The 15,456-nt window shown below is 43.7% G+C and overlaps 1 protein-coding gene across 4 annotated transcripts; it reads right to left on the bottom strand.

Moving 5' to 3' along the window:
- Positions 1–5,305: 5,305 nt before the first annotated feature.
- Positions 5,306–14,889, bottom strand: LOC311106012 (DCN1-like protein 5). Of its 4 annotated transcripts, XM_084148277.1 has the most exons (11): positions 14,351–14,435; positions 12,053–12,099; positions 11,845–11,887; positions 11,641–11,743; positions 10,830–10,921; positions 8,477–8,547; positions 6,826–6,917; positions 6,605–6,713; positions 6,308–6,412; positions 5,949–6,051; positions 5,306–5,826 (listed from the first exon to the last, which is right to left on the bottom strand). In XM_084148277.1, exons 4-11 carry the CDS (start codon positions 11,709–11,711, stop codon positions 5,768–5,770), a joined length of 702 nt encoding a protein of 233 aa, XP_084004403.1. In that variant the 5' UTR covers positions 11,712–11,743; positions 11,845–11,887; positions 12,053–12,099; positions 14,351–14,435; the 3' UTR covers positions 5,306–5,767. The 4 variants fall into 4 exon arrangements, with proteins under 4 accessions (XP_084004403.1, XP_084004401.1, XP_084004402.1 ...); XM_084148275.1 differs by lacking the exon at positions 12,053–12,099 and having other exon boundaries at positions 14,351–14,889; XM_084148276.1 differs by lacking the exons at positions 11,845–11,887; positions 12,053–12,099 and having other exon boundaries at positions 14,351–14,708.
- Positions 14,890–15,456: the final 567 nt, after the last annotated feature.

The raw sequence follows: 15,456 nt of genomic DNA, 5'->3' as shown, positions 1-15,456 counted from the left end.
CAGGCATGATACGCATCGGTCTATATCTCTTTCTATTTCTTCTTTGCTAGTCATTGTTGGATAAAATCCTCTTGAATATGAAGCACCTTTAATCTCCAAGTCTTCATCTTTGTCTTCATCTTTCCGAACCTCATTCTTCTCTTAGTTTCCAGACATCTCGTTTTTTCTTACTTCTGGAGTTTGGATTCATTTTTATGGTCGTTTCTGCTTGTCCTCTCTCTATTATTCAACCACTTTCATCATGTTGATGATGTCAGGGTTAAGATTCCCTCTACTAGCTATGGTTGTTCAATGTCAGGCCAACGTTTGTTCCATTTGCCGGATAACCTCGCAATACTTTAACTAAAGGATTACTATTTTGTACTATATCAACAGGTGTAATTACCTTCATAGTCCTGATATCCTTTTTCCCCATTGTAACAACTCTTTTATATTCCTTTAATGTGAATTATTTTATTACTATTTTAGAATATATAGCTTATAGTGCCCTCCCTTTAATTTTTAATATAAACTAAAAAAAAAAAAAAAATGTTTTTTTGTAAATCTAAATAATAAAAATTAATCAATAAAAATATGAATATTCAAAAATAATTAATTTTTTTAAATTAATTTTTTCCAATTAAACAATTACTCAATACATTTATGAATAATCAAAAATAATTTTTTATTTCTATTTCCTATTTTACTAATTTATCAATTAGTGGCTATCTTACCACCTTCAATCAGGAAAAGTATGTATAATACCTATAATCCAGCAACACTACAGTATTCATAAACCCCATTGCTTAATAAGCATCCAATTATCTTAATTTTACAGAATAATGTCAGTACTCGATTTCCAACAGAACTCTAATCAAACCAACTCATGCACAAAAACTCCAAAATGCAATTTTTAATTGATCAGTCTTTTGCCAAATCTTTGTTAAATTGTCATAACATCAAATATCCTGTAGGGGAAGGTTTTGTAAACAGAACAGCACTAGCCTGATTTTGACTCGATCCTCTGTCGCGTCACACCTGTCGCGTGATGTACACGTTAGCACCTCTCTTTCTCTCTCTCTCCTCGTTCCTCCAATCGTCTCTCATATGACAAAAGACAAAGAAACAGACAATAATTTAGCAGTTTATGCAGTCACTGAGTCACTTCAACCATTCAATATTCCTCCGTTCACATTCGCTCTAAGAATTAACTCAGGAATCACATAAATAGCTCAATAACATTTTTATTTTATTTACTTAATTATTTTTATTTTTAATCCATCAACATCTCTCTCTCATTTATCAATTCAATAGGTCTCAAGAAAACAGTTTCATCTTCAAACAACAGCCGATGTAACAACCAGAATACACCCTTAGACTCTAAATGTCTAATTCTTTGTTCCTCCGTCTGTGTCTCCCCGCAGCACAGTGTAACAGAGGATTGACCTATTTACCCCTACGTCACTCTAGTGTCGTAAAATCACACGTGTCGTAATCTAGTGTCGTAAAATCACACGTGTCGTAATCTAGTGTCGTAAAATCACACGCATGCGCAGTACATTCACCAATACGATTTCACCGTTGAAGGGAGCTTCTCAGCTGTCTCCCCAAGCCAAACAGAAAGTTAACAGTCCCGCTGTAACTCCGTTTTCTCCTCATAGTCAAACAACATTTAACAGAGCTCACAAAGCATAGAACTTAAATTCTACACACACAAACATAATTTAAGAGGCTTTATTCCATCGCGATGGCCCTCTAAGGTCACATGTTAGCATGTAGCATAATTAGCATTTAGCATTTGCATTTAGCATTAGCATGTATGTAACATGTGGCATGTAACATGTAGCAATGTAACCTACATTGCGCCTTAAATTCCTTTTCCTTTGTCCCTAACTTTATGCTGCCGTGAGTTATGGATATTCTATGAGAGGTTACATCAAACATATACCTCGTCAGATATAAGATGAGCAGTAACTTGCAATAGAATGTATATAACACTCTCCAGTCCCAGACTCACCTAAAACACATCTAACGCGTTATCAGGATTTTCGGCCCATCCTAGAGATCGCCTCCCTGAGGTCTTGCCAGATCCGCAATGCCCTAATTTGTATACATATCTTGGCCTTATTCACTTCCATCGATTGTTCTTGAATTCCTATTCAAGCCACATATCTCTATAGACACTCCATAGATACTCTCCCCCCTTTTGCGCTGTCTACCAGTGCAAACAAATTTATAATGGTTAGGCCAGACCCCCAGTTCTCAGCAATAAAGCAACACAAAGCACACATCGGTCCCCAACGGTACATCTCTCCAGCGCACACTCAAATAGCCTTCGAACTAACAAATGCCCAAAGTGGTGAGAAACTCACCCTTATCTGGCCATGACTTCGGAACGAGAGTCAGCTTGGCGCATGAATGGAACACAGGAGAGACGCAGACCGTCCCTTTTCGTGACGCCATTTTGTAGTGTCGAGTCAATGTTGCTAATAACGCTGTAACAAAGGAGTCCGCTTATACTGAACTTTGATCATAAGTTTTATTCATATCACAAGATTTCAGCATAAGTGTACAGGTGTCCAGATCACCCGGAGAGCAGTGGTTCCCAAATTGCAATGTCTGCTCTGCTCTTCATCGTTTAAACCCAGTATATATAATCTTCCCCAAAATATGGGTGGCTCCCTCTACTGTCCAATCCCCTGTCTACAACACACAGCCTTCTCTGTCCTATGTGGCGTCACACTAAAACAATTCCCTCTGACACTAAATAAACATCCTCTCAGGTTCCACTTGAAACCTTATCAAATCATAATCCTTAATACACTACAAATGTCAGCCCATTTCCACCGGCCAAACCTCAGAAGCTTCAGGGGCAAACGTCATGAAGAGAACACTGCTTACCTGGAGGGCTGCGACCAGGGGAGAGGAGAGGAAGTGAGGGAGGGGGGAGGAAGGTGAGAGACAGCACAGATGGAAAAGAGAGGAGCAGGGAGGAGACGGGGAGGAAGAAAGGAGTGACAGTGAGGAAGGGAGAGAGGGAAAGGAGGGGAGGAATGAAAGTGACAGGGAGGAAGGAAGGGAGAGAGGGAAAGGAGGGGAGGACAGAGTGTAAGGAGAGAAGGACAGAGAGCGAGGGAGAGGTTGAAGAGGGAGGATCTAGAGGCGATAGTAGCAGTGATTCAGAACAAGGTTCTGTTGGGGCGAGAGAGGGGGGAGAGGAGAGGCAGTGGGGGAGGGAGGAGGAGCGGGAGAAGAGAGGCGTTCTCCTCCCCGGCCAGCCAGATGGAGCCGTGTGAGTCGTCTGTACCAGTAGGATGAGGAGGGGCATCGCTATGGTCACCTCCCAAACCCCGCCCCCGTGGAACGTGACAAGATCTGGGCCTGTATTCATAAAGCGTCTCAGAGTAGGGCTGCTGATAAATGATCCGGTCCTAACCTGTCCATATAATCTTAATCATGATCTAAAAGGCAAACTGGTTCTAGATCAGCCCTCCTAGTCTTGATAGATGCAGCCCCTGAGCAGAAAGATCAGGGTCATGTTCAATAGGGCATACAGAGACATCGTACCAAAATGGTTTGAAACAGAAAACAAAAATGAGTGTTTCTTACTGGACAACTTTAACAGGTAGTGCCTCGCCATTTCACTCCATTGTAAAACATTTCCTCAATCACAAATTCTCACACAAAAATTCCCAGACACATTTAAGATTTTGACTTGTCATCAAATCCAGTAGATTCTATGATTATTTTGTAAAAGCAATTGGAAATAAAACATTACAAATAAATTTTAACTTTGGATGTGTTGTTAATTAAAAGTTTGTCCCAGTGTATTTAGTTCTAACCTTGTCCCCAGGTTATGATTGCGCATTGCACTAATAAGCCTGGGATAACAACAACTATAGTCTGGCCTATGTAGGAGTGCATTTTTTTGTTTTTTTTGTTTGTCATAATTATTTGACCTTAGCAAATCAAAGACTGCAAGACAGCGGTACACAAATTAGAGGTACACAATACAGGAGGAAGTGTTTGGAGGGAGGTGATTGATTAAATATAAAGCCGATGGCTATTGGCTCTGGACCTTTTCGTGTTCTATTGGGTTGAAGGCCCAGTGCAGTCAAAAACGGGATTTCCCTGTGTTTTATATACACAGTGTACAAAACATTGGGAACGCCTGCTCTTTCCATGTCATTAGACTGACCAGGCGAATGCAGGTGAAAGCTGTGATCCCTTATGGATGTCACTTGTGGTCCTATGTAGCTCAATTGGTAGAGCATGGCGCTTGTAACGCCAGGGTAGTGGGTTCAATCCCCGGGACCACCCATACGTAAAAATGACTAAGTCGCTTTGGATAAAAGCGTCTGCTAAATTGCATATTATATTATTATTATATGAAGGGGAGGAGACAGGTTAAAGATGGATTTTTAAGCCTTGAGACAATTGAGACATTGATTGTGAATGTGTGCCATTCAGAGCGTGAATGGGCAAGACAAAAGATGGTAGTAGGTGCCATGCGCACCAGTTTGAGTGTCAAGAACTGTAACACTGCTGGGTTTTTCACGCTCAACAGTTTCCCTTGTCAAGAATAGTCCACCACCCAAAGGACATCCAGCCAACTTGACACAACTGTGGGAAGTATTGAAGTCAACATGGGCCAGCATCCATCCCTGTGGAACGCTTTCGACACCTTGTAGAGTCCATGCCTGACAAATTTAGGCTGTTCTGAGGGCAAAAGGGGGTTCAACTCCATATTAGGAAGGTGTTCCTAATGCTTTGTACACTCAGTGTATATTTCCATACTGAGGTTGGAATAATACTGTGAAATTGTGAACATTTTTACGATGCCCTTTAAGTGTAAGAGCTGTTTGAAAAGACCGCCTGAAATTTCAGCCTGTTTTGGTGGGATGGAGTTTTGGCCTGTCTGGTGACATCACCAGGCAGTAAATTTGTTAATAGATCAATAACATATTGTTTTCCCCTCCCCACTCAGACCACTCCCAGACAGTCCTAGCAAAAGTCTTGCTTGAGAAATTGCTATTTGCTAAGTTATTTTTGTTTCTTTTTGAGCATTTTAATTTAAAACAATCACAGTAAGGTACTTAACTGTTACACTGAATTGATTTTAAATTGACATAAAAACAGCTGCATTGGACCTTTAACGAAGGCCATGTTTGACATGTTGATCCACCAGACCATATGAGCATCGAGCAAAAGTGTCTGGTAAACAGGATTAATTTGGTAGTACCAATCACAGCCCTGTATATTTGGTTGTAGCAGTCAGAGGTTAGAAGCATGTTTGGTTATACCAATCAGAGTTTAGAAGCAGGTTTGGTACAATTCCATTCTTTATTCTTGTTCTGAAAACATACTATAAACAAGGTAAGACTCAAAAATGAAGGGAAAAAATGTTCAAGGAAACAGAAAAAATCCCCAGTCGATCTTAACACTGGTGAAATATGAAAAATAGTTCTCCCTTTAGTTTATATTTTTGTTTGTTTTATTTTCTTCTTGTTGAACTTGTTTAAATTAACACTGAAAAAGTCTCTTCAGAGAGAAAGAGAGGACTTCATTGTTTGGCCCACGAAGCACAGAGGCCGTCACTGGAAGTGTGTGTGCTCCGTGACACCGTATGCGTGTCTGTGTGCACAGTCCATGGAAGGTGTGTGTGTGCCGTTTCTGTATATTTCAAACGGAGGCAGAACATCCTCATGTGTGCTTCTCTCTTTCGCTCTCTCGCTTTCCTCCTGCTCCCTCTTTCTCCTCTTCTGTGGTTTGGTGAGTGTCCCCTCCGCTATAACGCTGCCAGCCGAGCTTTCTGCCACTCCACAAACTCATCCAATAACACCGGCCCTGCAGAGAGAGTAGTGTTAGTGTGAGAGGGACTGTGTATGTGTTTTTTAGTGTGTTTTTGTGTGTTTTAGTGTGTGTTTTAAAATGTGTGTGTGTGTGTGTGTGTGTGTGTGTGTACTCACAGGCTCCATCCTCGTCATAGTTACTGAGGTCTGTGCTGACTGTACGACTGAACTCCAAGACGTTATACCATTGGTCCTTATTCATCACCTTGTACTTGGACTGCTGCAGGGGGAGGAGAGAGAATAGAGGAGGAGAGTGTAGAGGAGAGGGGGAGGACAGAGAGAAGAGGAGGAGAGTGTAGAGGAGAGGGGGAGGACAGAGAGAGGAGGAGGAGGGGTGTAGAGGAGAGGGGGAGGACAGAGAGAATAGAGGAGAGTGTAGAGGAGAGGGGGAGGACAGAGAGAGAAGAGAAAGGAGATATTAGGAGCGAGTCAGTACAGGAACCACACAGCTGTGTTCAGCATAGGGTGTGTGTTACCTCCAGAAACTGGTTGAAGACAGGGAACAGTGGCCATGTTCTCCCCAGTAGCAACGCTAGCATGGACTTAGCTGTGTCCATGTCCAGACTCCTCTGGTCCTTATCCTGGGGGAGGGGGGAGGGAGGGGGAAGAGGAGGAGACGGGAAGGAGGGGAGGAGAGAACGGGGAGAGGCAGAGGGAGGGGTAAGAGAGATGATAAAGAGGGAGAGATGATGTAAGTACATCTGCCATCCAGACCCTCTCTTCTCAGGAAGTCAAACAATTTCCTGACTATGAACCAGCGATAGAGAACTCACCCTGGCAAAGTCGAAGGCGTATCTGTAGATGTTTTTAAAGATGATCGTGTCGTTGAGCTGATTGCGCAGGTAGTCTAGTTTCCCCTGTAACCTCTCTATGCAGTCACACCTATAGGGGGGTGTAGTGTCACAAACACACACACATGGTTTCCCAGTCACACCTATAGAGTCAGAAGCATCAGAAACATAGACATGTGATATGGTAAATCAAGGTTACTCACTGTAGTAAAGTCATTCCCTTAAGCCACTCCTCCTTAGTGAAAAATCCCATATTTGGCGCTTCAAGTTTCCAGGCTAAAACTAACATGATTATCTGAAAAAGAGAGAGAGAGACAGAGAAGAGAGAGAGGAGAGGTGGGGGAGAAAAGAGAGGAGGGGGAGGGGGAGAAAAGAGAGGAGGGGGAGGGGGGGTAAAGAGAGGAGGGGGAGGGGGGAAAAAGAGAGGAGGGGGAAAAAGAGAGGAGGGGGAAAAAGAGAGGAGGGGGAAAAAGAGAGGAGGGGAAAAAGAGAGGAGGGGGAAAAGAGAGAGGAGGGGGAGGGGAAAAGAGAGAGGAGGGGGAGGGGAAAAGAGAGAGGAGGGGGAGGGGAAAAGAGAGAGGAGGACGAGAGAGGAGGGAGAGGAGGGAGAGAGAGGAGGGGGGGGAGAGGAGGGAGAGAGAGGGGGGAGAGGAGGGAGAGAGAGGGGGGAGGGAGAGAGAGGGAGGGGGGAGGGAGAGAGAGGGAGGGGGGAGGGAGAGAGAGGAGGGGGGAGGGAGAGAGAGGAGGGGGGAGGGAGAGAGAGGGAGGGGGGAGGGAGAGAGAGGGAGGGGGGAGGGAGAGAGAGGGGGAGGGGAGGGAGAGAGAGGGGGAGGGGAGGGAGAGAGAGGGGGAGGGGAGGGAGAGAGAGGGGGGAGGGGAGGGAGAGAGAGGGGGAGGGGAGAGAGAGAGGGGAGGGAGATGGGGAGAAGATAGGGAGGGAGATGGGGAGAAGATAGGGAGAAGATGGGGGAGAAGATGGGGGAGAATAGGGGGAGTGGCGGGAATAGGGGGAGGGGGGGAAAGAGGGGAGGGGGGAGGGGGGGAAAGAGGGGAGGGGGGAGGGGGGGAAAGATGGGGAGGGGGGAGGGGGGGAAAGAGGGGAGGGGGGAGGGGGGGAAAGAGGGAGGAGGGGGGAAAGAGGGGGGGGAGAGAGGAGGAGAGAGAGGAGGGGAGGGAGGAGAGAGAGGAGGGGAGGGAGGAGAGAGAGGGGGGGAGGGAGGAGAGAGAGGGGGGAGGGAGGAGAGAGAGGAGGGGGGAGGAGGAGGGGAAAGAGGGAGGGAGGAGGAGGGGAAAGAGGGGGGGAGGAGGAGGGGAAAGAGGGGGGGGAGGAGGAGGGGAAAGAGGGGGGGGAGGAGGAGGGGAAAGAGGGGGGGGGAGGAGGAGGGGAAAGAGGGAGGAGAGGAGGGGGGAAAGAGAGGGGGGGAGAGAGGAGGGGGGAAAGAGAGGGGGGGAGAGAGGAGGGGGGAAAGAGAGGGGGGGAGAGAGGAGGGGGGAAAGAGAGGGGGGAGAGAGGAGGGGGGGAAAGAGAGGGGGGAGAGAGGAGGGGGGAAAGGGGGGAAAGAGAGGAGGGGGAGAGAGGAGGGGGGAAAGGGGAAAGGGGAAAGGGGGGAAAGAGAGAGGAGGGGGGAGGGGGGAAAGAGAGAGGAGGGGGGAGGGGGGAAAGAGAGGAGGGGGGAGGGGGGAAAGAGAGGAGGGGAGAGAGGAGGGGGGAGAGAGGAGGAGGGGAGAGAGGAGGAGGGGAGAGAGGAGGGGGGGAGAGAGGAGAGGGGGTAAAGAGAGGGAACATACATCATAATTATCAACGATGGATGGATGGGTGGGTGGATGAAGAGAAAAGAGGAGAGGAAGACTAACGTTTTCTGGTTCCACTCCAATGTCTTCACAGAACTTCTCCATCCCCTCTGGACCCAACACCTCATCTGGACCTGGCACACACACACACACAAATTGTATAAATTACTCAATACTTGGTGAACAATAATCAACTTCAGCTTTCCTTGCGACTTAAAGAGTTCTATCAGAGTGTGTATCAAAGTTAATAGGCCATCTTATTTTTTGTATCTATGATCATCATGATATGACATACAGTGCCTTCAGAAAGTATCACACCCCTTGACTTTTTCCACATTTTGTTGTGTAACAGCCTGAATTAGTCCCGTGTAGCTCAGTTGGTAGAGCATGGCGTTTGCAACGTCAGGGTTGTGGGTTCGATTCCCACGGGGGGCCAGAATGAAGAAAAAAAAAAATTATGCACTCACTAAGGCGTCCTTCCTAACTCAATTGCCGGAGAGGAAGGAAGCTGCTCAGGGATTTCACCATGGTGACTTTAAAACAGTTACAGTTTAATGCCTGTGATAGGAGAAAACTGAGGATGGATCAACATCATCGTAGTTACTCCACAATACTAACCTAAATGGCAGAGTAAAAAGAAGGAAACCTGTACAGAATAAAAAAGATTCCAAAACATGCATCCTGTTTGCAATAAGGTACTAAAGTAAAATGGCAAAGAATTAGGCAAATAAATAAACTATGTCCTGAATACAAACCATTATGTTTGGGGCAAATCCAACACAACACATCACTGAGTACCACTCTTCATATTTTCAAGCATGGTGGTGGCTGCATCATGTTATGAGTATGCTTGTCATCAGCAAGCAATAGGGAGTTTTTTAGGATAAAAATAAACTGAATAGAGCTAAGCACAGGCAAAATCCTAGAGGAAAATCTGGTTCAGTCTGCTTTCCAACAGACACAGAGACAAATTCACCTTTCAGCAGGACAATAACCTAAAACACAATACCAAATATACACTGGAGTTGCTTACCAAGATGACATTGAATGTTCTTGAGTGGCCGAGTTCGAGTTTTGACTTAAATTGGCTTGAAAATCTATGGCAAGACTTGAAAATGGCTGTCTAGCAATGATCAACAATCAACTTAACAGAGCTTGAAGATTTTTTTTATTTTTATAGAATAATGTGCAAATATTGTACATTCCAGGTATGCAAAGCTCTTATAGACTTACCCTGAAAGATTCACAGCCAATTTCCCTCTACTGTGCGAATTGTCATCGAATCAACACAATATTATCCCCTTTCAATACAACATACCGAAACAAAACGAACTACGCAATACATTTTCTTGTAGGCAGAGCACATTGGAGTAGGATTCTATTGCATTGACAGGCATGACTCAGGCCCATACTTTACAGCATGAGTGGTCGCGAGTAGATGTACTTGTTTTGAGATCAAAGCAAGAGCTGCATATAGCCAGGTGTGTACATTTGTTCATATTGTTTGCTAGTAAGTAAGTTATTAGCCCAGTTATAGTTAGTTTCTAGTCAGCAATGGGGGAGTGGTTGCTTCCTACAAGAGCACAAAACAGGTGCATTTCTAGCCATCTTTGAAAAGTAAGTCAGGTAAAGAGCTTTTTTTCTGTCTTTAAGGGGCAGTGTTGTATTTTGAGAGAGGCTTGAATAAGCTAAGTAGCCAATAGGCAGAGGGTAGCATAATTTGTCTGATTCTCTGTAATAATGGTAAGGGAATAATAATGAATTTTATTTTGTAAAGTGGATTCTTGCATCAAACACCACAACATTTTCAGTCACCTCCTTGTCTGAAGGACAAGTGGATAAACAGGTTAATCTCAATCCCTAAATATTTTTTTCAAAAGTCTCATGGAATGTAGGTCTACATTGAACACCACACATTGGCTGCTACTGTAGGCTGAATGATAGAACAGCTATTCCATGCTAAAATGTTATGGGATACATTTTCTCCATTGTTTTTTATGGTAGGCCACTCTGGTAGGCCTACATTATGGTCAAATAGCCACAGTAGCCTACTTGGCCACCGTTATAACTAACTTAAAGTAGGTACAGCCTCAGTGTTCCACGTAAACGCGTGCCACAAGTTGCACAGAATTTTCACAACATTCAAGTTTGCGCACAGCAGACCAGAAATTTGCTCAGTGCCGAACATTTTTTGAGGGAACATTGCTCAGAGCTGTAATCACTGCCAAAGGTGATTCTAACATGTATTGACTCAGGGGTGTGAATACTTATGTAAGTCAGATATTTCTGTATTTCATTTTCAGTAAATTTGATAATATTTCTAAAAACATGTTTTCACTTTGTCATTATGGGGTATTGTGTGTCGATGGGTGAGAAATAAGTCAAGGGGTATGAATACTTTCTGAAGGCACTGTACCTGTGTACTCGTAGAACCAGGCCAGACATTTCTTATTGGAGAACTGGTCCTCTGGGCTGATCAACCGGCCTGGAGCCTGGGGTCTGCAGAAACTACAACACAGGATAGAACAGTCAGAAACTACAACATACAGGATAGAACAGTCAGAAACTACAACATACAGGATAGAACACAGTCAGAAACTACAACACAGGATAGAACACAGTCAGAAACTACAACACAGGATAGAACAGTCGGAAACTACAACATACAGGATAGAACAGTCAGAAACTACAACATACAGGATAGAACACAGTCAGAAACTACAACACAGGATAGAACACAGAAACTACAACACAGGATAGAACATAGTCACTAAACAGACTCGGACACATGCATGAGAGGAGTTCTCAGGATATTCAGTGTCACACACACTCCTCCCCCTCTCCTTTCCTGTGGACTGACTGAGGTCTGTGTTGCATAAGGGGACAAATATGTGCTGAGTGTTGAGTTCCTTTAGTCAAGCAGCCAGGCTCACTGCACAGAGAAAAGCCAGCAAGCAGCAGCTGCAACACACACGGTGGAATGGGTGAGGAGACGAAGGGTCTACAGTAGAAGGGTTGGGTGAGGCAGAGTTCCACTACAGCTCTAAACACAGCAGTATCTGGGGGGAGGGAAAAGACCAAACATCCAATAGTGGAGGATGGTCAGAGAAGTGAGGTGAGGAGCAGGGGAACAGGGGTGGTGGGTGAGGGGTGGTGAGGAGAAGGAGGGCGGGGATGGTGGGTGAGGAGCAGGGGTGAAGGGTAGTGGGTGAGGAGTGGTTCCTCACCAGGTGATTTTACACTTCCTGAGTCCCGGGTCATCTGACCCTGAAGACTTCCTCTTCTTCTTCACAGGCATCGCGGCGTCTCCACACGGGTTAACTAGCTGGGCTGGGTCCACACACACACACACACTGAATCTGTCAGCTCACCCAGCCGAGAGCCATACCATAAACAGTATACTATTTACAGATAGTATATAGGAGAAGTACCTATGTATTTCTGGTCTCCTTGTCCATTCAAATCTATAAGATTCTATAATAAAAACACAGTTTACAGTGAGAGACTTGAGGTGATGAACTACATAGTACAAGACAGTATGGTCACATCACATAGCTAATCAACTCTCAGAATGCCCCTGCTCTGGCAGTGGCTCAACTAGCTTCACTCATTTACAAATCTGTCCAGCGTCTGTGATACCGTCTGTAGGTCTGCCTCCTCAGCCAGTCCGAACACTGTGTACTATCCTACAGCAACAGACAGAGAGAGAGCAGGAGGGAGAGGGGAGATGACATAGTAGCTAATATACTGGCAAGCTATCTTCGTCTTGTGTAAGTGGTTTTTGTGGTTGTGCGCCAGACAAGGCATAAACCACAGATCAGATAACTCCCATGTTTAATGTTAGCCAATTGGCTGTATATTGCATAAATTAGCTAGCCTAAACAAACAGATCTCATCCAATGCATGCATCGTTACTTGGCTAGCTGCTATCTGGTCAATAAGTTATGTGGACCTTAGCCCATTCAATAGACAGTAGCTGCAATGGTGTAGTGCTGCCTGAAGAAGTGGGTATACTCTAATTTCCTGACATGCTTTCAGGTTCTGCACTCCCAGGGTGCCACAATGCTGGGTGTGTGACAAAGCTCTAAGGGAGAGCTGACCAGCCAAAATTGGATGCTCTAAATCCACAACAATGCTTAAACCACATCAGGAGACCATTTTTTAGGTCTGGGGGGGGGAAAAATTATGCAACTGAAAAAAAAAGTGGGCACACTGCATATAGTCCCACTACACCACTGGGTAGATGGGTATACCCCCCTTGGGTTCTCGAGACCTATGTGGACCTTTCTTTTGGAAGCTGATAAACAAACGTGAATTAGCTGGCTACTGTAGAATCAGCGCTAGTGGCCAGATTTCATCCAAATTACTTTGATCATCTAGTTAGCCAACGTTACATTTCTACCGGATGCTTTAATGTACAGACAGCAGACACATCAATGATCGCTACTCTACTAGCCAACGTTAGTTACCTAGCTAGCTACCCAGTTCACGTACACAGAACTACAACAAATAACGATATGCATCGACACACATGCAGGAGTTTCTCCCAATTATTGTTGTAGGTGCAAGCTAACGTTAAACACTGGTCAGAATAACTGCGTCACCGTAATGCAAAATGGAGAGAAGCATTCATAAACCCACGGTACCTGGTAACTAGCTAGATAGCTTGTCTAAATATTAACTATAGTACATTGCCAAAGTACCGAAGAACGGTTGTAATCAAATCCAATTAAACAAATATTGACAAGATTTCGTTTGATAGGTCTAGCGAGTACTAACGTTAGCTAGCGGCTAGGCAACTTAACTGCGATTGCAAAGCCAAAGCAAAGGCTAACATGCATTGATTATCCAAATCAAATTTCATTTATCACACGAGCTGAATACAACTGATGTAGACTTTACAGCGAAATGCTTGCTTACGAACCATTCCCAACGATGCAGTTTAAAATGTCAAATTACCGGAACGACGTTACTTGGCAATCAATTACCTAGCTAGCTAAGTGAAACAAGCTATATTATTATCTTGATCTGGCTGAATCTATACATGTGATTAATAATCTAAACCACAAAAGTAACTAACTTTATCTGCATAACGATTACAAAAATACCTCCATGCATAACGATTTAAACAATACCCCCATGCATAACGATTACAACAATACCCCCCTGCATAACGATTACAACAATATCCCCATGCATAAAGATTACAACAACATCCCCATGCATAAAGATTCCAACAATACCCACATGCATAAAGATTACAATAATACGCCCATGCATAAAGATTACAATAATACCCCCATGCATAAAGATTACAATAATACCCCCATGCATAAAGATTACAACAATACCCCCATGCATAAAGATTACAACAATACCCCCCATGCATAGATTACAATAATACCTCCATGCATAAAGATTACAACAATATCTCCATGCATAAAGATTACAACAATACCCCCGTGCATAAAGATTACAACAATACCCCCACGACTAGTGGGGCTTTGCTTCTTTGTTGTTATCAAGATTAAGACATAGCTAGCTAGTTAGTTAGCTAAAAATGTAAGCTAATTAGTTCGCTAGCAAGCCAACTAACGCGTGTAGCTAACATCCAGCTACTTTAGTTAGCCAGTTCGCAGGTTAGTTCTGTCATGATGTTCAAACGCCAACAGAGTCGAATACCAGCAAAACAAGCTGAATTTAACTACCATGTCTAGCTACCTAGAATACATGGGGTACAGAGATCAATCGAATTCGACCAAAACAATGGAAACGATTAGCTAGAATGCTAGCTAAATTAGTTTCTCAGAAGTCAGAAAACGTATTTAGCCGTTGTTGGCTAGCAAGCTAAATATTTGCCACAGGGTTACGTCAGTTCATCCACCAGTTACAACACCGTTTTTGATATAAAAAATTATGTGAATATTTTATGCAAACCTTGGATTCCAAGAGTTGTGTTTCTTTTTATGCGAGTAGATCATGTACTTTTACGGTTGCAATCTAGTGAGCTGATCACTTTCCAAGTGGTAAAAGCAAACTGCTTTCTTCCGGGGCAACAGAGAGCTATGTACCACATGATTTCAAGGGGTGCGCGATTGAGTCGTCCTAGCTATGGAAATAAATCAAATTACAGGTCGAATTATTCGAATATATATTTTACCATGCTTGATTTAAAATAATATCAAAAGCAAGAAATTGGAAAGAAATATAAAATAACTAAGGATTAGGTATAAATAAAATGCCCCCCTCCTCCCTACTTCAGAAATGACGAACACGACACTTGTATGGAACGCCGGTTGGGTCTTTGCATCTAAAAAAATATACATGTCAAATAAAACTATTTGACGCGTCAAATAAGCTTTTAATTTTACACGTCAAATAAAACAATTCCGTTATAGAATGTTGTGTGTGCTGAATTTGCATGTGCAAGCCAAGCGCCACCATTACGATCAGTAGCACTCGCAAAGCTGTACAACAAAAAGTCTGCAAACAAGCACACACCCGCCACCAACGAAATGGAAAGCCAAAAGGTTCAAATTGTCTTACCCGGAAGACGTCTTAACACTTGTAATTATCATTTTTCACTTGCTTATTTCAAGTGTCAAATGTCATTTTTACACGTGTTCGTTACACCTGTTTAGTGTGCATTTACAGGTGTAATGAATGCTTGTTATGGTCATTTTTACACGTGTTCATTACACCTGTTTAGTGTGCATTTACAGGTTTAACAAACGCTTGTTATGGTCATTTTTACATGTGTTTACTACACCTAATTTGACCTAGGACAACCCTGTGAAAACGTTGCTAATATCTACAACATATCAGCTTTCAAACAGCACAGATATTACTTTTGAATATCCTTTGAAATATTCATAGAAATGAACAACTTCAGACATAAACCAGGAACGTTAACGTTAGTACTATGGCACTGTTTGAACAGGAATCGCAGTCCCATGGTCTCTATTTTCACAAAACTGTCATCCTGCAGAATGGAAACCATGCAGAGGAGCCTTGAGTGGGCTAGGGGGAGGTTGATAAATGTT

This window comes from Coregonus lavaretus, assembly GCF_964263955.1.
Source record: "Coregonus lavaretus genome assembly, chromosome: 30".
NCBI classification, from domain to species: Eukaryota; Metazoa; Chordata; class Actinopteri; order Salmoniformes; family Salmonidae; genus Coregonus; species Coregonus lavaretus.
This window is presented reverse-complemented; position numbering and strand designations above follow the sequence as displayed.